This window comes from Argentina silus, assembly GCF_951799395.1.
Source record: "Argentina silus genome assembly, chromosome: 4".
Lineage (NCBI taxonomy): Eukaryota > Metazoa > Chordata > Actinopteri > Argentiniformes > Argentinidae > Argentina > Argentina silus.
The window spans coordinates 23,526,623-23,551,480 of NC_139658.1; the positions used below are offsets into that span (position 1 = coordinate 23,526,623).

The 24,858-nt window shown below is 47.0% G+C and overlaps 4 protein-coding genes across 4 annotated transcripts in view; 2 read left to right on the plus strand and 2 right to left on the minus strand.

The window, feature by feature from the left end:
- Positions 1–11,197, minus strand: part of megf6b (multiple EGF-like-domains 6b) — a gene marked incomplete at its 5' end in the record, with an annotated part of 78,373 nt that extends 67,176 nt beyond the window's left edge. Inside the window, 3 exons of the mRNA XM_083668900.1 lie at positions 6,727–6,836; positions 8,464–8,598; positions 11,109–11,197. Of these exons, the coding sequence (XP_083525026.1) occupies positions 6,727–6,836; positions 8,464–8,598; positions 11,109–11,197 (334 nt within the window). The remainder of the gene's footprint in view (positions 1–6,726; positions 6,837–8,463; positions 8,599–11,108) is intronic.
- A 2,646-nt stretch (positions 11,198–13,843) lies between these two features.
- Positions 13,844–17,647, plus strand: akr7a3 (aldo-keto reductase family 7, member A3 (aflatoxin aldehyde reductase)). Its single transcript, XM_083668183.1, has 7 exons — positions 13,844–14,174; positions 14,805–14,992; positions 15,868–15,972; positions 16,200–16,296; positions 16,434–16,533; positions 16,781–16,910; positions 17,256–17,647. The coding sequence occupies exons 1-7, from the start codon at positions 13,877–13,879 to the stop codon at positions 17,415–17,417; spliced, it is 1,080 nt and encodes a 359-aa protein (XP_083524309.1). The 5' UTR covers positions 13,844–13,876; the 3' UTR covers positions 17,418–17,647.
- Positions 17,648–17,983: 336 nt separating this feature from the next.
- On the minus strand, positions 17,984–21,171 carry mrto4 (MRT4 homolog, ribosome maturation factor). Its single transcript, XM_083668184.1, has 8 exons — positions 21,123–21,171; positions 20,631–20,689; positions 20,176–20,279; positions 19,717–19,798; positions 19,529–19,596; positions 19,245–19,393; positions 18,671–18,747; positions 17,984–18,418 (listed from the first exon to the last, which is right to left on the minus strand). Exons 1-8 carry the CDS (start codon positions 21,148–21,150, stop codon positions 18,245–18,247), a joined length of 741 nt encoding a protein of 246 aa, XP_083524310.1. The 5' UTR covers positions 21,151–21,171; the 3' UTR covers positions 17,984–18,244.
- Positions 21,172–23,551: 2,380 nt separating this feature from the next.
- iffo2b (intermediate filament family orphan 2b) overlaps positions 23,552–24,858 on the plus strand; it is a 31,692-nt gene continuing 30,385 nt past the window's right edge. Inside the window, exon 1 of the mRNA XM_083668901.1 lies at positions 23,552–24,473. Within this exon, the coding sequence (XP_083525027.1) occupies positions 23,980–24,473 (494 nt within the window). The 5' untranslated portion in view covers positions 23,552–23,979. The remainder of the gene's footprint in view (positions 24,474–24,858) is intronic.

Genomic DNA, 24,858 nt, shown 5'->3' on the forward strand with positions numbered 1-24,858 from the left:
AGAGAGAGAGAGAGAGAGAGACTAGAGAGAGATAGAGAGAGAGAGAGAGAGAGACGAGAGAGAGAGAGAGAGATAGAGAGAGACAAGAGAGACTAGAGAGAGATAGAGAGAGAGAGAGAGAGAGAGACGAGAGAGAGAGAGAGAGAGAGAGACAAGAGAGACTAGAGAGAGATAGAGAGAGAGAGAGAGAGACGAGAGAGAGAGAGAGACAAGAGAGACTAGAGAGAGAGAGAGAGAGAGAGACAAGAGAGACTAGAGAGAGAGAGAGAGAGAGAGAGACAAGAGAGACTAGAGAGAGAGAGAGAGAGACAAGAGAGACTAGAGAGAGAGAGAGAGACAAGAGAGAGTGAGAGAGAGAGAAGAGAGAGAGAGAGAGGGGAGAGAGAGAGAGAGAGAGAGAGAGACAAGAGTGAGAGAGAGAGAGAGACAAGAGTGAGAGAGAGAGAGAGAGAGAGAGAGAGAGAGAGACAAGAGTGAGAGAGAGAGAGAGAGAGAGAGAGAGAGACTAGAGAGACTAGAGAGACAAGAGAGACAAGAGAGAGAGAGAGAGAGAGAGAGAGACTAGAGAGACTAGAGAGAGAGTGAGAGAGAGAGAGAGAGAGAGAGAGGGAGAGAGAGAGAGAGAGGGGAGTAGACTTGCGGTAATTCGCAGGCACACAAAAGTCCTCACTCTCTGCCCGCTACCGAATCTGTTTGCGGTGGGTAATTGGTCCACACAGAGCACACACAGCACTGCATCTTGAAGCGGCAAGTCATGTTTTGCCTCGCAGAGGAATATGTCAAATCTAAGGGCTCTGACAACAGTCAGGGCAAGCCAGGGGGGCTTTGTCAGGTGGTCCTCATCCACCCACAAACATGGCTTCAGAAAACATTCCCGAAATGCAAGTATAATTATGTTTTGAATAAAATCTCCTGGCATCTACAATTAGGAGGAGCACATGCTCTCTCTGGAATGATAAGCCTAAGGAGTAGTAGGCTAGATGGAGTTAGCTTGAACGGGAATACCCTTGAGGAATTATATGTGGGAGGGGACAAACAGTAAACCAGGATAAATAAGATCAGGGAGTGTCAGACACATCAGAGAGAGAGGAGGAGCTGTGTGAGCCAGTTGTGGAGGAGGATATCTGAGAGATATCTCTTGCTTTCCATTAAACTGTGTTGGATATGTATCAGCAAAGACAATTAGTATTGCCCTGTGATGCCTCAGTTGGGCAATCTGTGTGTGTGTGCGTGTGTGTGTGTGTGTGTGTTAGGGGAGGCTGATGAAGGTAGAAAACAGAAGATGGGCTCATTGTAATGCATGGAATGGAATGAGGAATGGTTTGATACGATTCCTCATTCTATTCCATGCATTACAATGAGCTCATCAATCCGTGCGTGCGTGCGTGCGTGCGTGCGTGCGTGCGTGCGTTTGCATAATATGTGTGTGCATTTGCGTGCTCTGCAGCTCCTGTGATCACATGACTGTTCCTGGGGTGTGGTAGTGTTCCTCCACACACACAAAGACCACCCATGGCCAGACACAGACACAGCCACCTCGTCCCGCTCCTGGGCCCATCTCACATGTACATCCGCACCCAGCCAGCCTCGGTCCCACCACAAAAGGGGGCCCTTCCAGTTCCCATTCAGCAGTTAACGAGGGCGACAAACTGGTGAGGCCATTGTCCACTGCTCCTCACCCCCTGTCACAATGCCCATTGTTGCCGTTGATCAACATAACTGCCTGTTTCCACTCTCGTCTGTCCCGGTCCCGGTCTCGTCCTCCTCCTCGGCCGGTCCAGGCCGCCGCTCCTCACTGAGGATGAATGCTGAGCTCGTTGAGCGGGACCTTGGAATGTCGAAGTGGAGTGGACGGAAGCTCCTTCTGAGCGCCATCCGCAAGTCAAGAGCTCCTAAACCCCTCCGGAGGGTCAGATAGTCATCAAGTCAATTGGTGCTTTTGATGAACACAAAGAAACCTGTTTCAATGGGTCACCTGAACGGGGCTTGAAGAGTGTCTGAAGCAGGGGCATTTGCATCATGCACTTCCATGGAAGGCTTTGTCCAGCACTTCACAGAACAGTGGGGAATGGAATTCCCGCAGGGGAGGCTGGTGGAGGTAGAAATCGGAGGACGGGCTCGTTGTAATGCATGGAACTGAATGAGGAATGGTATCAAACACACATGTGTTTGATACCATTCCTCATTCCATTGTATTGAGTCACTGTTCAGTTGTTTGGTTGTTTCAAAAGTCATGCCCGAATGCCACGGATCAAATCGGATAGTGATTTCATACGTATTTTTATACGTTTTCTGTTGTTGCCGTGGCCCAAGAATCCCAGCTATGTGATGCCAAGGGGCTGTTTCAGGACTAGAACGTACAGTACCAGTCAAAAGTTTGGACACACCTTCTCATTCAATGGTTTTTCTTTATTTTTTACTATTTTCTACATTGTAGATTAATATTGAAGACATCAAAACTATGAAGGAACACATATGGAATTATGTAGTAAACAAAAAAGTGTTAAACAAACCAGAATATGTTTTAGATTTTAGATTCTCCAAAGTAGCCACCTTTGATGACAGCTTTGCACACTCTTGGCAAGGTGTGTCCAAACTTTTGACTGGTGCTGTATGTCTTCCACTATCTTAAATCATGATAAGAAAACACGGAAGAGAAAACAGAGATATAGAAATATGAGAAGTTATGCCATTTTCTCTCCTTGATTATGACCAAATAAGAGTGTCAGAGGACAGAACAGAGGATGCTGGAGAACTCAACAAGTGGGGCCACAGAGTCTGCAAATGCCCACTTGGAGAGCTAACAGCTGGACCATAGATATGGCAGGGAGAGGAGGGAGAGGGGGAGAGATATATGAGAGGAGGGAGGGAGGGAGGGAGGGAGGGAGGGAGGGAGGGAGGGAGGGAGGGAAAGAGGTTGGAAAGAGCCTCTCTTGTCTATAGAGGTTGTTTTCCAATAGCATGATGGGACAGCACTTCATTCTGCTTAACTGCCTCACAATAACCACAGGTCATTAGTCGAATTAGCCTACACACACACACACACACACAGACACAAGCATACACGCATACACACACACACACACACACAACATCACACACGCATACACACACAACCACACGCGACTACACACACACACGCACATACACACACTCAATCACATACATACACACACACACACAAGCACACACGCATACACACACACACAACCACACACACACACACACACGCACATACACACACTCAATCACATACATACACACACACACACACACACGCGCGCATACACACACATATACACACACACGCACACACACAGACACACACCCACACAGACCTCACAGGTGCCAGAGACTAAGTCACTATCTTAACACACAACATTCCCACTTAATTGTCCCGGGTTTTCCGGGGCTTTTCTTAAAGCTGTACGTTTTGTGGTCTCTGCTACAAAGCTGATCTCCCTCCTTAGATGTGGGGCGCAGCGCTGAAAGCAGCCCCCTGGTTGAGCCGCGCTGAAGGAGGAACACTGCAGATAGCGCACGGCTAAGTGTGCGAAAGTGAGGGAGGGAGGACAGTGGTGTGAGCCCCCTTTTATCCCGGCTCAGCGGCTCAGAGAAAAGGGTGATTAGTTCGTCCCGTCTCAAAGTGCTGCCGCATCTTAAGTTACAGAGATAAAAGCCCAGCCTGGCGTTCCATGAAGAGGGCTGACATTGTCACGCGAAAGAAAAACAAAACCCTTCGCGACTTAGTGGGGGAGACACAGGGCAGGGCGGCGGTGGTGGTGGTGTGTGTGTGTGTGTGGGTGTGGGGGGGGGGGGGGATATGCCTGTTAAGACGTTTCTTTGTGTGTTTTAAAACAAACCAGGCTCCGGGTTGAGCAGACAGCCTAATGCTTCCCTGTATAATTTAATACTGTAACCTTCTCCAGGAGACAAAGAGGGCTTTGAGGAACGCATGGACCCCATAATGAGATCCTGCTGAAAGGCACATCCAGAGATCATCTCTCACCCCCCATCCACATCCCCTGCCCCATCCCCAGTCCCCAGCCCCATCCCCACCCCCACCCCCACCCCCAGCCCCATCCCCATCCCCACCCCCACCCCCACCCCCATCCCCATCCCCAGTCCCAGCCAGTGCCCCACCCCCAGCCCCATCCCCAGCCCCATCCCCACCCCCACCCCCATCCCCATCCCCATCCCCATCCCCATCCCCAGTCCCAGCCAGTGCCCCACCCCCAGCCCCATCCCTGCCCCCACCCCCATCCCCATCCCCAGCCCCATCCCCAGCCCCATCCCTGCCCCCACCCCCATCCCCATCCCCAGCCCCATCCCCAGCCCCATCCCTGCCCCCACCCCCATCCCCATCCCCAGCCCCATCCCCAGCCCCATCCCCAGTCCCAGCCCGTGCCCCACCCCCAGCCCCATCCCTGCCCCATCCCCAGCCCCATCCCCAGCACCTTCCCCAGCCCCATCCCCATCCCCTGCCCTATCCCCACCCCCTGCCCCATCCCCAGCCCCATCCCCAGCCCCAGCCCCATCCCCAGCCCAGCCTCGTCCCACCAGCTGGGACCATTGGCATGAGGGCTAGACCCCCCGCCCAGGGTGGTCCTGGCCCTGGTCCTAGCCCTGGTTCTGGGTACAGGGGGTGGGTAGGGTGGGTACAGAAGGCGGGGGACGGGGGCATTCCTGGGCTACGGTGGACAACAGTGATACCCAGGGTTGTTTAAGCCGGTGCTTTGCCAGGGGTGCTGCTGGAGGTATGCAGGTTATGCGATGCGGATCAGCGGCCGTAAAATCCCATCAAAGAGGCCTGGCAGGTCCTAGTAGGCGTGGGGCTAAGCCTGTCCACATGGAGATGAGCTGAGCTGCGCTGGCAGGCCCGGGCCCGAGCCCTCACCCAGAGACGCCCTGCCTGCCTCTCCTGTTACCAACCTCAGCCCTCTCTCCACAATCCCACCACAGCCCAGAGATCCCAGGATTAGAGCAGGGGTCTGGGGGGGATTCATTTGTTTGTCTCTGTTTCGACTGCTCTTTCTAATCATGTGCAGGGGGTCTCTCTCTCTATCTCTCTCTCTCTCTTCTCAGTGGATAGACATTGTCTTTGGCCCCCCCAGACCATGTGTGGTTGTGTGTGTGTGTGTGTGTGTGTGTGGTGTATGTGTGTGCGTGCGTGCGTGCGTGCGTGTGTGTGTGTGTGGTGTGGTGTGGTGTGTGTGTGTGTGTGTGTGTGTGTGTGTGTGTATGTATGGTGTGTGTATGTGTGTGTGGTGTGTGTGCGTGGGAGACTGGAGACTGTTCATGGTGCAAGCCTCCGTCCTGTACCACCTGCGTTAATTATACTGTACTGTAGGAGCATGACTATGTGGACAAGAGCCAAGATCCAACCATGGGAACTTCTACCACCACAATGGAGAACCAGCCCGGGCAATGGGAACCAGCCAGTGCAATGGGAACCTCCACCACCACAATGGGGAACCAGCCCGGGCAATGGGAACCAGCCAGTGCAATGGGAACCAGCCAGTGCAATGGGAACCAGCCAGTGCAATGGGAACCTCCACCACCACAATGGGGAACCAGCCCGGGCAATGGGAACCAGCCAGTCTGATGGGAACCCCTACCACCACAATGGGGAACCAGCCAGGGTAATGGGAACCAGCCAGTCTGATGGGAACCTCTACCACCACAAAGGGGAACCAGTCAGGGCAGTGGGAACGAGTCAGTGCAATGGGAACCTCTACCACCATAATGGAAACCAGCCAGTGCAATGGGAGCCCTTTACCACCACAATGGAAAACCAGCCAGCGCAGTGGGAACCCAGCTCTATAATGCAGAGCACCTGTCCAGCCGTGCAGCAGCCTTCTGGCAGACGGGTGAACCAGGAGTCCTGCTGAGCCACGAGTGGCAGAGCCAAGAGCACAACAGGATTACCTCAAGTCCGGTCACTCACCACTTTAACATGTCTCTCCAGTTCTTGGGTTTTTTTTGTTTTTTTTATAGAATGTAAAACAAGACATCGCAATGCAAAAGCTGGTCTCAGCACAAGTTTCAACAGTTGGTTATTGTAAGCTGTCAACATTCAACACATTGGAGCTTGTTTCTTTTTTTTTTAACATCTCAACTGTTGTACAGAGGAAAGACCCCACTGAACATTTGACCAGTGACTGGGAACAGCTGCGGTGGAAGTCCAAGTACCCCTTAACCCCTAACCCCGTAACCTTTTGACCTCTCCCTGTATGCGGTGCAGTCCCACCCGGGGTTCCGTATCCAGGGTTTTGAAGCCTCCTTCCTTCCTGTCATCAGCCTATCAGCTTTCACCTCCCCTCCTGTGCAGTCGCTGGGCATCCTCCCAAGACAGATTGCCTTTACACTTAATAACCGTGCCCTGATAGCGGTATCGTAATACCTCCACTGGAATCACTCCCTTCTGTACAAACACAAGATGGCTGTCTTTGGGGTGCCTCTCACGGAAACACTAGGTGACTGCTACAGGGGAGGCTGGTGGAGGTGGAAATCGGAGGACGGGCTCATTGTAATGCATGGAACGGAATGAGGAACGGTAGGAATGGTATCGTCCTCGTGTGTTTGATAGAATTTCTCATTCCATTCCATGCATTACCATGAGCCCGTCCTCCGATTTCTACCTCCACCAGCCTCCCCTGCTGTGCTGTCTTTATGTGGTAAGCGCCTCAGTGATACGAAGCGCTGGGGAAGAACAGAAGGACTCACGGTAAAGGCAGCCGGCCTCTCCGTTGAGTTGGGACCATCCAGGACAGCACTTGTACACGGTCTGGAGGTCCTGTCTGTAGAGCTGTCTGTACGCGGTGTAGTACGCCGTCCTGCCATCAGAAGAGGGGACATGACATTATCAATCAATGTAAACTGGCTACTGTGTGTGTGTGTGTGTGTGTGCATGAGTGCGTGCGTGTGTGTGTGTGTGTGTGTGTGCATGCGTGCATGTGTGTGTGTGTGTGTGTATGTGTGTGTGTGTGTGTGTGTGTGTGTGTGTACATGTGTGCGCACGCATGTTGTTGGTGAGGGCTTCAGCTCTTTGAAGCTGGAGAGTGGGAGGTCTACTTCTTCGTGATGGATGGGGTTCAACGGGTCAGAAAAGAACAAGAAATCCACTGCGATAATCAATTCACATTTCCCACCCTTTTAAGTCACATACTGTGTAATAACCAGACTACATTGTCTTTTAAGTCGCCATTTCAAAGTGTGAGAGTGGCAGTGTCTACCTCTGACAACGGTGTCTATCCCTGTACTTTAGACCCCTTCTCAGGGATCCAGTCATTATACGCCACGGAAAAACGCCTTGTTTACGGCTTCTGTAATTGAGGCCTTGGCTGCCTTCAAAGAGGGCTTTGGGTCTTTGTAACATGGTAAATACATGGAGAACGGCACATTGAGGAACTGGGAGACAGAAAGAGAGAGAGAGAGAGAGAGAGAGAGAGAGAGAGAGAGAAGAAAGGAGTGAGAGAGAGAGAGCTGAGTCACAGAGACAGAGACAGGGCCTGAGTCAGAGGTTAGCCTCCGGGGTTAGCCTCCGGGGTTAGCCTCCAAGGAATGTGGCCTCTGGAGACGCCTGTGCTAAGTAGATGGCTAGCTAACTGGAGGCTACACCTTGCACTTAGACCTGCTGTATGAGAGGGTCAACAGGGCTTTGATGACAGAACAAAGGAGAAAGAGAGAGAGAGAAGAAAGGAGAGAGAGAGGGAGAAGAAAGGAGAGAGAGAGACAGAGGAGAGAGAGAGAGAAGAAAGAAGTTAGCGAGAGAGAGAGAGAGAGAGAGAGAGAGAGACAGAGACAGGACAGCGAGCGAGAGAGAGAACACGAGAGAGAGAGAAAGAGAGAGAGAGAGAAGGAGAGAAGGAGAGAGAGAACCTGTCAGAGAACCTGTCAGATTCCGTATGGAATCCATGCAGCAGCCAGAAGATAATGACCACCCACAGCTCAGCTCCACATACCTCAACCTCAGGAGAGGCACACAGAGGATAGATGAGGATGTGACTGTACAGCAGGGGAGGCTGGTGGAGGTAGAAATCGGAGGACGGGCTCATTGTAATGCATGGAATGGAATGAGGAATGGTGAACGTGAACACGTGTGTTTGATACCATTCCTCATTCCATTACCTGTATTAGAATGAGCCCGTCCTCCAATTTCTACCTCCTCCAGCCTCCACTGATGTACAGGTAGGGAAGGAGAGAAAAGCGGACAAGCAACTAATTAAGGTGAATGACAGACAGACAGACAGACAGACAGACAGACAGGTGATGAATGGATGGATGGAGACAGACAGACAGACAGATGGACAGACAGACAGGTGATGAATGGATGGATGGATGGAGACAGACAGACAGACAGACAGACAGACAGACAGACTGGATGGATGGATGGATGGACGGATGGATGGATGGATGGAAGTAGGAATATCATGATGTCAGGGTGTGGAGGGCTCGGCTCACCTCCTCTCGTATCCCATGCACCAGGTCTGTCCCAGGCAGCCTTGCTTCCACACCTTGACCATGCGTGTGAAGGCCTGCACACAGGGCTGCCTCTGGGCCACCAGCGTGACCTCCCGCTCCACGCACACGTTGGGCCTGCAAGACAAGAGGGGCAGAAGACACTCATCATGTCAACGAGCTCTCTGAACGTTTCCACAAACGAGGGGACAAACTGCGTCCAGTTCGTTGAGTCGTATGGGACGGTGAAGACAGACGGACACAGATTTCACAGGGGGGGTTTTATCGAGCTTAGCGTAATACCCCTGTTGGCATTCGCTGCGTTGAAAAATGACTGCCTGCTTATGCTGTCTGCTACTGGCCTTCAGAAGACTTGAGGGGAATTCCTCACAAGTTATTCCTCAGTCTTAAAGCTTTACAAGACACTGCCTGCGGAGGGATTTAAACTAAACATTACTTGAAACCAGAGACAAGAACCAAAGTCATTTGGTTCTCTTGTTTTTCAGTTATGAGGAAAATAACTCCAAAACACTTAGCAGGTTACCATGGTCCAGATCCTCAAGCTACATGTCTACCGTGCCACTGTGCCCTACATGTTTCTCCCCTCTGGGGAGTTTTTTTTCCTTGGCTTTCTCCTGGGGGTCTATGAGTCGGTGCTATCATCATATTGTTTGTATTGTATGTATTGTTTATATTGTTTAGTATTATTTTGTTGTGAAGCACTTTGTGACATTTGTCTGTGTAAAAAGCGCTATACAAATAAACTTGATTGATTGATTGATTGACTGATTGATTGATCTATATGATTAGACTCAGACCGGTATATTAGAAGAGTGGTGGCAATGAGCTTCAAATAGTTCCGTACAGCTTCCTGGCTAAACTTCCTGATTTACCCAATATCAATTTTCTATTGGACGACTAAACAACCGGTTGCCTAGCAGCAGGCTCCGTTGGCATAATGTAAATGAATTGTTTGCCGTTGGCCAATAGAAAACGAACCCCTTCATTGGCGCCACTCTTCCATATGGAACACTCTGATTCAGCTGACTTCTTATTCGTCAATACAACACATCAGATTAGCTGCTGAATTAAGATAAAGAGAAGACTGATGCTCTGGGGCTCTGGGACTCTGGGGCTCTGGGGCTCTGGGGCTCTGGGACTCTGGGGCTCTGGGGCTCTGGGGCTCTGGGGCTCTGGGGTGAATGAAGCTAGACAGGATGGGAAGCCCCTCTTCAATCATGATCAACCTGTGTTTGCGTTGCTAAACCAACATGTGTGAAACACAAGCAGCAAAAATACATTGTACATCTACGGCATTAAATTGGCACAGCAAAGACTATATTGCTGAAGTTTTGTGTAATGTTTGCATACAGTATGCATGACTGACCCAACAGTTATGAGGCTTTCTGAGTCAGGGGAGGGAGAGGCTTGATGGATCTTTAACAGTAAGCGAGGTGAGGTAAAGCTTTCAACTGTGGTGTTTTCTCCTGGGAAAGAGTCTGTCTTCTTGGTTTACAACAAGTCTGAGGTGCTGCTGATGCTCTCAGACCACATTCCCTGAACTGAAAAGTCTGCTTTACAACAGTATCAAGCAGGGGAGGCTGGTGGAGGTACTGGAGAAATCGGGGGACAGGCTCATTGTAATGCATGGAACGGAATGAGGAATGGTATCAAACACGTGCGTGTTTGATACCATTCCTCATTCCGCTCCATGCATTACAATGAGCCTGTCCTCCGATTTCTACCTCCACCGGCCTCCCCTGGTACCAAGCTGCCATGCGATCCTTCCAACGCGAGGGAGTGCTCCGACAGCTCTCCAGCTTCAGACGCTAAGTCAAGTCTAAGGCCGCTCCGAGCACAGGGGTCCGCCCGCCCACGTCCAAGCTTGTCTCCTCTCAGAAGAGGGTCCGTTATAAACCCACAGTAAAGGATGCTGATGTTGTGTGTCACCTACTTGCCCGAGGCTTGGATCTATACACACCGAGGGGCTTCTGATCCTTCTGGGACACACTCCATTATAATTTCTCACATACATTGATAGGGTCGTTATTACACAATGAATACATAAACAAATCAGATGTATAGACTACTATGATAACAGCCTCAACATCTCTCTCACCTCACCAGCTCCCCACTTAAGAGAGCTCAGGAGCAAGCCTGCCCTAGGAATGCTGCATCATTTACCCACTGAGACGCAGTATAATTATCTAAGGTATGGTGATATTATAGGGCCAGATAAAGGGCATGCTGAAAGAAAGACGGAACTCTTAGCTCCGAAATCAGAACACTGTTATTTCTGTGGTGAACATTTCTACGTAATGTGTAACACAGAGTCCAGACAGTGCTTGTTGACTGTATCTTTAACCGCAAGTTCATGCATGCCCAAGTGAGAGGTATATTCAGAGATGATGTTTCCTTCTCATCGGCAACACGTTCTCAAGTCAAAATATTAAATAAATTAAATAAACATAACTTAATTGACTGATGAATTAGCAGTAGCAGTGAGCTATGTGTTTTAGAAAGGTGATTTTGTCTATAAATTCTTATTATTATAAATATCTCAGACAGACAATACTGATGTGAAAATGGATGACAAAAAGCACTTTTAAAGTTAAGTCAAATACTATGACAGCGTCAGCGGTACTTACATGTAAGGCTGGAGATTTGTGCCATGCCGGGACGACGCGTGAATCTTGTCGATAAATATCAGAAGTATTGCAACGGAGATGATACCCATATTTTACGTCTTATGAAACAATAATGAGAAGAATATATTCCGTATTCATTAAAACATAAACTTACTTAAATTTACAAATTTGACACATGACAAATAAAAAAAACAATAAATCCCGTGAATTTGTAAAAGAAGTTTTAGAAATCTCGCTTCACTGCTGGGATCGACGCACGGACCTTTCCCGAAAAAAGTTCAGACAGACAGTGAGGAGAGCCAGTCCTGCACCTTCCAAAAGTGATACAGCCATTACATCCCATACAAAGTGGTGCTTTGAGCTTGTCCAATACTCTGGCTGGCTGCTTACCTATGACACTGGCTGGCTGTTTACCTATGCCTCTGACCGCCTGCAGATGTTAAACGCACATGCGTGCGCAACTAGAGCGGAACTTCCTTAGAAATGATAATGTTGGGATGGATGGATGAAGACACGAGACTTTGGGCCCCATGCACCCGCCTGTAAAGACAGAAATAACGGGGTCTTAGCTTTGTCTTGCCCAACAACATCGTTCGATAGGGCTACATTCGTAGGCTAATTGCTTATTAGTGCTGGAATGAAGCAGTGCGTGTAATATAATATAAAAGGACTGTTAGTTATTCCACTTGTGTAATAACATACATTTGGTGTTTTGCAGATAGTCATAATATGTGCTCTTATTTCCGACTTCACTTGAAAATTATTTTATAGAAGATTCAGGGCGCTTAAACAAAACGTTCTCACCAGTTTCTCAAATGTACTGTATGCGTTTCTGAGCTTAATTCTCCACAGATGCCCTAAAACCAATTACTGCTTTAGCTTGAATGCATGATGTAGAGCATGAGTTGATATTGTAACCATTATTAGAATGAAGACAGAACTACAGGAGGCATAGCTGGGACTCACTATGTATTCTCCGGAGGTTGCAGTGGTCGCAGGGGAGGCTGGTGGAGGTAGAAATCGGAGGACGGAGTCATTGTAATGCATGGAACGGAATGAGGATGATGGTATCAAACTCACATGTTTGATACCATTGCTCATTCCATTCCATGCATTGCAATGAGCACGTCCTCCGATTTCTACCTCCACCAGCCTCCACTGAGTGGCCCGAACAATGAATCATGAACTCGAGGTATCCATCTACATGTATAACAATCCCATCTCTTACAGTTCTGTAAGATTGTATTTCAATCAGCGAAACTCGTTGAAAATAGCCTACACATAAACATGGACCATAGTGTCAGATAACAGCAGCAGCAAAGAGGGGGAGTTAGTTATGGAGGAAGGGGGGGGGGGGTGGTCAAGCTGCATAGGTCACTCTGCGGGCCACAGCTGATGCTGGGGTCAAAAGGTCAGCCAGGGCAGGGGTTACTGTTGGTGTCCAAACAAAGACTGCATTACATACAGCTATTCTACTGACCCAAGGTCTTCTGGGTCAATGCCATCCCCGGTCTAAAGCCACTGAGACAGAGGCCAGGGATAGCTCTGTAACAGCAACACCAGCGGAGGCTGGTGGAGGTAGATATCGGAGGACGGGCTCATAGTAATGCATGGAATGGAATGAGGTTTGATATGTTCCCATGTCTGTATACTCTGTATAGCAGGGAAGGCTGGTGGAGGTTGAGTTTGATACCATTTCTCATTCCATTCCATGCATTACAATGAGCCCGTCCTCCGATTTCTACCTCCACCAGCCTCCACTGCTGTACAGCCTAGCTTCAATGTGTCTGTCTATATTTAACTATCTCAGGCTGTGAAAACTCTCCCGTCATACTAACTGTCTTATAAGACATTCTGTATACAATAGCGTGACACAGGGGCACACAGTATTCCACCGCCATAACCAATACAAGCACTCCGAAGTCCTCACATTGACATCAACAGTGGGAGCAAGAGTGTGATCCATCATACAATGTATTGAGATGGCAGGTTGATGAGCCTGGGAGAGTAAGCGAGGGAGATGGATGTGGGGAAAGTATGTGGCGGGGTTACAAGAGGTGCGTCCCCATATTATCAGAGGTTGAAAGTTTCCTCCATCTCACAGATTTGCATTTACAGATGCCTGCTTTGAAAGAATGAGGGCAACCTTTCAACTTGCACGACTGCCTGTAATCCATAGATTCAAAAGATAGTGAAATCACTGGCCCTGATTTAATCAACAGATAGCTGGTTTCCAGTTTTACGCAAGAGTATGATTCCTCTTGTATAACTAGTACGTTAAATTCGAGATAAGATTCACATGGGTTTAGTTTCACTCGTTATTTTGTTGATTCGCACACATTTACTATTGCTGCCCATGATGTGTTGCGTTATGCTAGAAACCCGTTTATCTGCAATTGCTTGAATTGGGGCAACTGTGTAACGAAGTCAACTATGTGAGTTCTATTGTAGTTCGCGGCTGACACCTTCTGGTTCAAATGAGAATTACAATAGGGAGCATTGCTATGCACCCTGTAGTTTACGCAATGAAAAGGGAACACTAATTATTGACAGGAGGACGCAGAGTCTTGGAAAACATATGTGGGAGGACAGTGAACTCTGCACTGCACAGCGAGCTCTCCCAGATGGTCTACGTGCCAATGGTTTTCTGTTCGCTTTAATATCATTTGACGTCCACGAACACCTGTAGTCATTTCGACACACTCCCCTAATTACTCTTTTTCCGAAGCGTCCTTTGCCCTCGTGGGTCAGCTGACGAGCGATTTATTATGCTTTGGATAGGAAGAGTAGGCCTGTGCAGACTTCATCAAAGACTCGGTTCAGGATTCAAACATTTACCGGTACTCATCGCTCGTCGCAACATGTCGTCCTCCGGATCTGCAAACTCCAAACGGCCACTTTCCCTCCTGGGAACGATGGCGTTTGGGGGGCGTGCTGACGCGGCGACGAGCACAACCATGGTGAAAGCCTACCTGGACCGCGGTCACAATGACATAGACACCGCCTTCATGTACGCGGATGGACAGTCTGAGGTAGTCATTGGGGGAATGAACCTCCCCAAAACAGGTAGCCAACACACGTTTGATACTGTAAGCTAAGCTATAGCTACACATACACACAAACACACACTCGCTCTCTCTCTCTCTCTCTCTCTCTCTCTCTCACTCACACACACACACACACACACAAACAAACACACACTCTCTCTCTCTCTTTCTCTTTCTCTCACACACACAAACACACACTCTCTCTCTTTCTCTCACACACACACAAACACTCACTCACTCTCTCTCTCACACACACAAACAAACAAACACACACTCTCTCTCTCACACACACAAACAAACACACACTCGCTCTCTCTCTCTCTCTCTCTCTCTCTCACACACACACACACAAACAAACACAAACACTCTCTCTCTCTTTCACACACACAAACACTCACTCTCTCTCACACACACACACACAACAGTTAATGTAAAGTAGTAAACTGTTATAATCCTATATTGCTGCAAAGCTTTTATTTTACCTGTGGCAAAAGGTGCCATGCAGTTATTATGCAGGATACCTATAGACTACAACGTCCATTAAGTTCTTTCATGCTCTCCTTGAGTATCATCAGACATGATTGTCTTCAACGGCACTCCCTGCAAAAAATAAAGGTTAAATAAAATAAAAATGTGTCTGTGTTTTCAGTGAACATAGCCACCAAGGCTAACCCCTGGGATGGGAAGACCCTGAAGCCAGAGAGCGTGCGTTCCCAGTTGGAGACCTCCCTGCAGAGGCTGCATACGGAGAGTGTGGACCTCTTCTACCTCCACGCCCCAGATCACCTCAACCCTATCCAGGACACCTTGCGTGCCTGCCATGAGCTCCACAAAGAGGTACAGCCCACCCAGCCTAGTCCCACCCAGCCTAGTCCCACCCAGCCTAGTCCCACCCTGGTGCAGTCCCACCCAGCCTAGTCCCACCCAGCCTAGTCCCACCCTGGTGCAGTCCCACCCAGCCTAGTCCCACCCTGGTGCAGTCCCACCCTGGTGCAGTCCCACCCAGCCTAGTCCCCCCCAGCCTAGTCCCACCCTGGTGCAGTCCCACCCTGGTGCAGTCCCACCCTGGTGCAGTCCCACCCAGCCTAGTCCCACCCTGGTGCAGTCCCACCCAGCCTAGTCCCACCCAGCCTAGTCCCACCCAGCCTAGTCCCACCCTGGTGCAGTCCCACCCAGCCTAGTCCCACCCAGCCTAGTCCCACCCTGGTGCAGTCCCACCCAGCCTAGTCCCACCCAGCCTAGTCCCACCCAGCCTAGTCCCACCCTGGTGCAGTCTCCTGTGTTTCCCTCCAGAAGAAAGAAAAAAATCTCTCTCTCTCTACTCACTGCTTCTGCACCAGCCTGAGAATCAGCTGAGAGCTGTAGCCCCTCCTCTCATTCCTTGTTCAGTGCAGAAGAGAGGCAGAAGGTTAAAGTTTTTTTGGAATAGAAAAATACTAATAAAAAAAAAATAATATTAAAAAATTAAAAAATTCAAACCCCCAAGTTCCAGCCAGGGGAGGCTGGTGGAGGCAGAAATCGGAGGACGGGCTCATTGTAATGCAGGGAATGGACTGTGACCCACAGTAATGGTCTGTTACTCTTATGGATGGTCTGTTACCCCTATGGATGGTCTGTTACCCTCATGAATGGTCTGTTACTCTTATGAATGGATAAAGTCCAATGTTCAAAAGTTTTTATTGTCCTGTTTTCTTTTTCTTTCTTTTTTTCAGGGGAAATACAAGAAGCTCGGCTTATCAAACTATGCTTCATGGGAAGTGGCTGAAATAGTCTGTATCTGTCGGCACAACAACTGGATTGTTCCCACTGTTTACCAGGTAATACACTGAGGATGCATGTAAAGTATGGATTGTACAATGTAATAATGTAATTGTACAATGGCTAAATTGTTTCTATTCATTCATAGCAAACATAACGTCATGGAACAATTAACATAACATCGTATAAATATACATATACGTGTCAGTTAGACAACTTTATAAACAAATGTTGTTGCTATTTGATGTTATAATCCTAACCTAAACCCCTCTGTAACTGTTAACAGGGGATGTACAACGCCACCACCAGACAGGTGGAGACAGAGCTGCTGCCTTGTCTAAGAAACTACGGCATCAGATTCTACGCATACAATCCTCTGGCTGGTATTACCCTTATATACTATAACACAGTCCTGGCTGGTATTACCCTCATACAGTATAACACAATCTACTGTTCATTAGTCCACCAGTCCTCTAGGAGTCAGTGTTGTGATTCTGACTCCCCATTTCTGTGCCACCAGGGGGTCTTCTGACAGGGAAGTACCATTATCAGGACAAAGATGGTTCCCAGCCTTCCGGACGCTTCTTTGGGAACAGCTGGGCAGGAGCTTACAGAGACAGGTGAGAAAACAACAGCACGTTAGGTCGATCAGCAAAAACAAACATGTGCTATTGATTCATGTTCTATGTTGAGTTCAACGTGTGTTTTTTTCTTTTTTTGCTAGTTCTATGTGTGTGCAAGTGTGTGAGAGCGTGCATGTGCGTACACACAGAAACAAGATGGCTTACATCTTTCTTACAAGGTAATGAGGTAGTAAAGTGAAGTAGTAACCATGCTGTGTTCCATGTATCCTTCTGTCTGGGTCAGGTACTGGAAGGAGAGCCACTTCCAGGGGGTGGATATGGTTCAGAAGGCCCTGGAGGCAGCTTATGGCTCAGAGAAACCCTCTATGACTTCTGCTGCTCTACGCTGGATGTACCACCACTCCCAGCTCAAGGTAACTCTGCACCAGGGGAGGCTGCTGGAGGTAGAAATCGGAGGACGGGCTCATTGTAATGAATGGAGCAGAATTTAATCAATATCTCAATGTATAAATCTGTGTGCTAGAACTAATTGGCTTTTTCTCAATTGTTAGAAAATCCTTCCCTCATCTTCCACTTGCTTCTTCTCGGGGAGCATTTATAGAGAAGGAGAAGAATATCTTACGGGAGGAACCGAGATATTCTCCTTCAATGCGTTTTTGACTAGGAAGCGAGTGGAGGAGGAGAGGATGCGAGGAATCATGTTTCTAACAATTGAGAAAGGGCCATAACCAAGTCCTCTGTGTCTCTAATGGTTACAGGGGGACCTGGGAGATGGAGTCATCATCGGCATGTCCACCATGGAGCAGCTCCATCAGAACCTGTCTGCCTCTGAGGAGGGTCCCCTGGATGAGCGGGTGGTGGAGGCCTTCAGACAGGCCTGGGACCTGGTGGCACACGAGTGTCCAAACTACTTCCGCTAGACGTCACCGCCACAACCAATCACAAGAGACGAGACAAGATCAAAGTTAACTTGCCACAATCAAATATCATGTGTTGATATTAGCCACTAACCCTTGCCATTTTACCAGATTTGCCTTTCCTTTTATCTATGCAGTTATCCAAGTGAGTTGTCCATATTCATGAAGGCTAAGGAAGTCACAAATTATAGTTTTGGTCCTATTTGGTTTATCAACGAGCACTTAATGTAAATATTCGTCAATTAAATGAATTAATTGATAGGGTAGGTATGTTTTCAGGGAAAAACTTTCTCCGGAGGCTGTGTCTTCCACTTTAATAAATTGGAGAACAATGGATGTGTCTGCTCTTTTATTACAGCTGCGTAATACAAACTTGCCACAGACTCTTTTCTATGAAAGGAGCCACATAACTGGTGAAATACTTGATCTATTCAATGTATTATGTACACAGGTTGGGACACTACCAAGCACACATCGAGCCTTGAAGTCTGGGGAGAAAATGAATTCAAATCAGTACTTCCATAATCTTAACACAGGGATCAACTGTTCTGAGTTCAGCATTCTTCTGTTGTATCTGGGTAAACAACAATGGATAAACATGACAAGAAGTAAACAGCAGATTCCTTGGGTCATGTTGGCAGTGAAGATGTGTGGTTACAGACACGGTGTCAAGTCCCTCTGAACGAGGCATCTCAAGGACAACAACATCCAGATAAATAAAAAAAACACGGTTGTTTGACTTGTTTGTTTTTTAGAGGGCTGGCAAGACATACAGTTCAAACAGTATTAAAAACACAACGGGTCTGAAAAGTCCAATGCTTTATCCGGTTTCATTCTCCACTCCCTTCCTTCTCCTTATCATCATCTTCATCATCTTCGTTGTCGTCCTGCATGGCCTCTTCCTCATCATCTTCCTCAGCAAACTTATCCAACTCACTGGTTTCAGAGTTCCACATACACTTGATCAACACTTTGAACTCGGCCATCTTCATCCCGAAGAGTTTCTATGGCGACAAGGAGCATTTGATTAGATCAGGTCAGCAAACGTATGGCTCCATCTAACTGTATTATGTTTGTAATTTGAATGTACATTTATGATCTGTTTTATGTTTGTAAAGCAGGGCTCCTCTGAAAAAAAGAGACCTTGGTCTCAGTAGGACCACCTCGCCTAAAATGAAGGTTTAATAATAATAATAATAATCTTCCATTAGCAACAAGTCTTGCAGAAGGTCTCATCAATCAGAAGATCCACTCACCAGAATACGGGCCTGTTCAGGTGTCAGGGAGTCCCCCTCTTTGCATACGTGATGGTCTTTCAGTAACGTCACCACTCCTAAGATTAAAAACACCTCGATGAATGAATGAATTAAACTCAATTGACCATTTCTAAATAAAAACATTAAGTTTCTGCACAAGATGAAAACAACAACTTGAGATGGATGTAAGTTTGAGCCATCCATTCACTCAACAGGTATGAAGTGCCCACAGGTTCTCACCAACGAGGGAATATATACAGTATAGACTTTTCTCATATTAGGAACATGACTCCTCGCATCCTTTCCTCGTGTCCTCCACTCGCTCTTTCCTCAAAAGGCATTGGATATAGAATATCTAATGGGAGGAACCTAGAGCTTCTCCTCCAATGGGTTTTCAGTTGGACATGAGTGGAGGACGGAGGAGAGGATGCTAGGAATCATGTTTCTAACAGTTAAGAAAGGGCCATAATCAAGTCCTCTGGGCTGTGTCTCCTATTACAGGAGGACCTGGGAGATGGAGTCATCATTGGCATGTCTTAACAATTGAGAAAGGGGTACGGTCTGTGGTTCTCACCCTTCTTGAGTGCGGTGGGGAGCCCTAGCTGCCTCAGCTGGGGCTCCATGGAGTGAGGGAACTCCAGGGGTCCCTCATCCAGTGTTACAGTCATCTGTGCCTGATTTCCTGCCCGCGCAAAATCATTCTCCTTAAAGTGGCTGAAATATCTATGAAATTAAGAGAAATTAGGAAATAAACACAGATTAGAAACATCACATGTTCAACATAAACTGACTTGTGGTCAAATGGTGCACATACAACATTTTTGATACAAACGCAAGCAAAGACATGGGCCCACTTACTCTTGTACTTCATCCTTGGTTTTATTCGTGAATAACACACCCACTTCACCTTTCAGAAACCTGCTGACCTAGAAATATGAAGAATAAAATAAAATTAAGACCGATATATATCTTATACTCATCTTTGACATTCACAGGAGTTGATGATAATCCATCATGGAAATCAGATCACAAGACTGTTTGCGTACCTTGTGCAAATTGTCTTTGTACTCGTCGGTTGGTCCTTTACCCAACGCGATCATCATCACTTTGTTTTTGCCAAAAAAGAATCTGTGGAGAAGAGACATTACATGTCTGTCAGCGTCAGACTTCCTACAGAACAGGAGGATAACTGTTTGACACATAGGTCTGGATCAGGGGAGGCTGGTGGAGGTTGACATCAGAGGACAGGCTCATTGTAATCCATGGAATGGAATGAGGAATGGAATGAGGAATGGTATCAAATGTGTGTGTGTTTGATACCATTCCTCACTCTATGCATTACAGAGGGTAACAGACCATTACTGTGGGTCACAGACTGTGGCACATTGTTTGATACCATTCTCTATCCCATTCCGTGCATTACAATGAGCCCGTCCTCCGATTTCTACCTCCACCAGCCTCCCTTGGTCTTGATAACAAATAAGAAACTGGAGACTTGCTCTTACCGACTGTGTTTCCATGCTGTTCTGATGTCTTTCAGTTTGTTGTTCCTCACATGGGCCACAGAGAAGATGAACAGGTGCTTGTATACGTCCACACATTTCCGCAGCTGGAATAAGACGAGGGCCATTCAGACGGTTAGCCAGAGGATGGGATGGGATCGGCAGTTACATTTAAGTCAATTTGCAGACGCTTTTATCCGAAGCGACTTACAATAAGTACATTTGTCTAAGAAAGTGAATCAACTATACGTCAGTCATCGTAAGTAAAACCTTCGAAAAGAGGGTGTGTATGTATGTATATATATATATATATATATATATATATATATATATATATATATAAACATTTAAGTTCAGGTAATGTTAGGAGTTGGAGAAGTCGAACACAGATCAATATAGATCCGAGAAAACGTGATGCTTCAAAAAAAGAAAAGAAAAAAAAAGAGCCTTAAACATACCTCTTCTATTAAGTTCTGTTTTGTTTCCAGCCCCTTCTTGGCTGTCTTCGTTAATGAGACTGTGAAGTGGGAAATAATTACATGAAAAGTTCATTAGGCTCTGAGCTACAGTCTCTGATGAGATGCGCTGCTAGGAAATGTACCTAGTTAGCAAACTAACATGATTACTTTGATCAATGTCCCTCTCAATGAACCAGGTCTTGAGACGAAGATAAAGTGACCCAGACGGTTACTGCAGACGGGCTTGTTATATCGGTATCAATAGTAAGTTCATGATTAGCTTCCACGCTGGCTGCATATTCTGTTAGCATTCTAGAGTTAGCTTGATAGCTTTTAGCGACAGCATACTTTATAGGTCGCTATTTGACTTCTTGATGCAAGTCAGCCGTTAGATACAGGTCTTATGTTAACTGCTAGATCAGCCAAAACATATAGCACAGTTTACCTAATAAAAATGTTGTTATGTTGGGATTAATTTGAAATAGAACCTACTTTTCTTATCCCTCTTTGACTTCGGCATGGTTCTCACGTTGTGGACCAGAGAGGAAGGACCCGGAGTGTTTCTGTTTTCTGACTAGCGCTGTCCGTCATGTGCCTGACAATAATTCAAATGTTACTGAGGGCAAACGGAGACTATATATTTTACTGCAAGTGTCTATAGTCTTATAAACCTGTCTGATAAAGAAGTATATTATACCATATTATAATATAATCGTATTACTGTATCAAGTATGTTGGATTTACAGTATCAATGGGGCAAACATGTGTTTTCCCTTTTCCTCCAGAAGATGGAACCCTTCAGAAGGTCTACTGCATATTCAGACTTGGGAGCTATTCAGAATTGGGAACACACTTCGTATCCCAGGTTTATTTTTCAGTGAATACAGAATTACTGTTATTATTTTGTTCGGTACACCTTGTTCCGCAGGATGACCTCTTAGACAGTTTAAACTGACAGCACATAATGAGTAATAGTCTCAACAGAATGAGATGTAGTTGTGTTGTGGTTCAGTGTATGCTGCAGGGGAAAGGGAGTTGCAGGGGAAAGTACAGTGATTTAGTGATCTAGATGCTCACCACACCCATGACTTTCTACCCATGACTTTCTGTTTCTCTCTAAACGTGACCTATTCTAATGAGTCCATTTCTTCTGCTTTCACAAGCCTGTCACAACAGGGTTGGACCGGGAAACACCTGTCTGGGTCATTACAGTCATCCATGGGGGTTTGGATGTATGTGTCTGACGCCTGCAGTGTGTCCATTGAGCTTTAGTGAAAAAATCTCATCTTCTTACAGAAGAACCACCCAAAAACAATACTTTGAGTCAGAGTCAGAACGACATGGAAAACTAAATCAAATCAAATCAGAGTTTATCTATCTATCTATGCACAGGATGCAGCTGTAAGCGTACAATAAAATGCTTTTCACGAGCTACCTCTCAACAATGCAGTAAATAAAAGCACGGGAATAAAATAAAACAATTGATTAATAACAATACAATACACAGTATACTATCAACTATTTACATGCAGATCTGTGATATAACCATTCACTACCTTGCAGGCGTTATTGATCTGGGTTGAGCCGTTGCAAAGATCAGCAATCACAACGCAGCAGCAGGGCCAGCTGAGGCCGAGGGGTTATTGAGTGATATTCAAGTATTCATGAGGGGGGGTGAGGTGTTTGGGGGGGGGGTGACATCTTGATCACAGTGGTTCAGCTTCTTTATCATTATTTACCAGCCCCTCACTGGTCTTTCTGTTTTCCCCATCCACTAGGATCAGGGGAGGCTGGCGGAGGTAGAAATCGGAGGACGGGCTCATCGTAACGCATGGAATGGAATGAGGAATGGTTTGATACCATTCCTTATTCCGTCCCATGCATTACAATGAGCCCCGTCCTCTGATTTATACCTCCGCCAGCCTCCCCTGACTAGGATATGTGTGGGAGTGAACGTGTATAGGCTGATCCAGAAATTCTAGATGTGTTCAAAGTAGCCTATAGGAAGGCCTTTGTCGTAGCCTATGGAAAGGCTTTGTCCTCTAAGCATTTTGACAGCATGTATAGGGCTCTTCAAGCCTTGAGGGTTACGGTTGACATTTGGTTTGGCTTACACAACCACTTCTGTGTACGTTTCATCCTCTGGGAACATTTTTTAAGCTTGTGGGTTTGTCACACTCCCAGGCACAGACAAAAGGTTGAGTGGTTTGAGAATAACTGCATGCCCGTACAAGGACATCAACAGCAGGAAGTTGTCCTTTGTCTAGTTCTGTTTTACTCTGAGATAGGCCTACAGTAGTTCAAAGGTCAGTTACCATTCAATCGACTATTCTTGGCATGTGAAAAGATTGTAATTTTCTCACAAACTGACGATTTGACAGACGATGTCATGCACAAGGCTATAGATTCCTATCGGGAAATTACTAGAAAAACAATAGGTCATGCTTTTCAGCACAATATAATGACTTGTTGGGACTTGAGGTGCTTTAACCCAGAGTATAATCACTGTCTGGATTTCCTTGTAAATCTGACATTCTTACAAAGTCTGGGTTATAAAATCAGATAAGAGTTAGGAAAGTTAGTGTGTGTGTGTGTGTGTGTGTGTCTTCTGTGTGTGTGTGTGTGTGTGTGTGTGTGTGTGTGTGTGTGTGTGTGTGTGTGTGTGTGTGTGTGTGTGCGTGCGTGCGCGCGTGCGCGTGCAATGGGAGGGGTGATATCTCCAGTGCCTAGTTTAGCGGCTTGTAACATGATTCACCGGCGCCACAAAGAGGCAGGGCTCAGATTTTACTTATAGGAGCCTGCCATCACACCACGGTACCGGAGACCGAATGGGGAAAGACTAGAATAGGAGAGAGAGAGAGAGAGAGAGAGAGAGAGAGAGAGAGAGAGAGAGAGAGAGAGAGAGAGAGAGGGAGGGAGGGTGTAACTGAGATACAGCATCAGCAGCACCTGACAAAGCAAAGGCTCACTGACGGTGTTTCATATTACTGCGTGCGTAAGGATGGAGACTGCCGCTTACAGTCCGTTGCGCCAAAGCTGTTTTCCGATAAGATGATCTGTTTGTGGATACCATTGTGATTGTAAGACTCTTTTTTTATTATTTGCTTTATTATTTGCTTATCGATACACAGAAATCAGTGTTATTTTTATAGCCCGGGGAACAGTCACAGCGATGGTTGGCTCACCTTCAGCTGCACTGTCAATCTCACCAGGATCCACATCATAAGAACAAACTCCGTGGGGAATTGGACGCTTTTTGGAGGATATGCATGAATAGGAAAGCAGTGAAGTTGGTTGGTTTATTAATTTGGCAAACAAATCAGTAACACCAGCGGTTGTCATAAGTTGTATGTTTATCGGTATGATGAACTCGTTGCTTTTTGCTGATGCTTCGCCTGCTACTATGTTTACAATTCCTGTTGGCGGTAGTTCGGGCGCGACCAGTGCGCTACGAAACGACTTGGGATCCAATATCCACGTCCTAAAGACGCTAAACCTGCGGTTCCGCTGCTTTCTGGCCAAAGTTCACGAACTAGAGCGGAGAAACAAATTACTGGAGACCCAGCTGCAGCACGCCTTGGAACAACCGCGCTACCGAGATATTTACACTCGCGACGTTGCTTCCCAGACCGAGTCGTCCGAATCGCGACTGCCCGGTACCATTTGGAGTTTCACGCATGTGAGGAAACACGGAGAGCGCTACGAGACCCTCCAAGGTCCCGGTGTGTCCTGGAACCATCCGGACGGAGTCGGAGTTCAAATCGACACCATCACACCAGAAATCAGAGCCCTCTATAACGTGTTGGCTAAAGTCAAACGAGAGAGAGACGAATACAAGAGAAAGTAAGTAACCTTATTTTAAACACTCTGACAAGACCTTACGTAGCTGTTTCCCTAAAACACTATATTTCTGCATTGGCCTGTGTGGGATGAAACTGCATGATAGGCCCGCATACTGTACATTTTTGGGGAATGGAGCAGATACTGCAACCCTCAAAACCTCTTACTGTATATGCCAATACGGTTATGGGTTGAGTGATTCACTGCAGAAGCATATATTGGCAGCCTACCGAAACAGCAAGCAAAAAGTATCCTGCCAATATTTTGCGGTGGCCAGATTTATTTATAAACTATGTCTCAAATGAAAAACATTCATCATTCTGAGACTGTGACATGTGAAATTGAGTCAGGGCCTCCTAAGGTCTCCATTTCTCAACCATAGTTGTTT

What these genes read in the sequence shown, in the direction of transcription:
- akr7a3 (XM_083668183.1), top strand. Translation starts at nt 13,877, where the DNA reads ATGCTTTGGATAGGAAGAGTAGGCCTGTGCAGACTTCATCAAAGACTC. An exon ending in AATGAACCTCCCCAAAACAG is followed by an intron (nt 14,175 to 14,804) that starts GTAGCCAACACA and finishes CTGTGTTTTCAG; the next exon opens with TGAACATAGCCACCAAGGCT. An exon ending in GCAGGAGCTTACAGAGACAG is followed by an intron (nt 16,534 to 16,780) that starts GTGAGAAAACAA and finishes TGTCTGGGTCAG; the next exon opens with GTACTGGAAGGAGAGCCACT.
- mrto4 (XM_083668184.1), bottom strand. Translation starts at nt 21,150, where the DNA reads ATGCCGAAGTCAAAGAGGGATAAGAAAA. An exon ending in AACAGAACTTAATAGAAGAG is followed by an intron (nt 20,280 to 20,630) that starts GTATGTTTAAGG and finishes GTCTTATTCCAG; the next exon opens with CTGCGGAAATGTGTGGACGT. An exon ending in CTGAACAGGCCCGTATTCTG is followed by an intron (nt 18,419 to 18,670) that starts GTGAGTGGATCT and finishes TTGTCGCCATAG; the next exon opens with AAACTCTTCGGGATGAAGAT.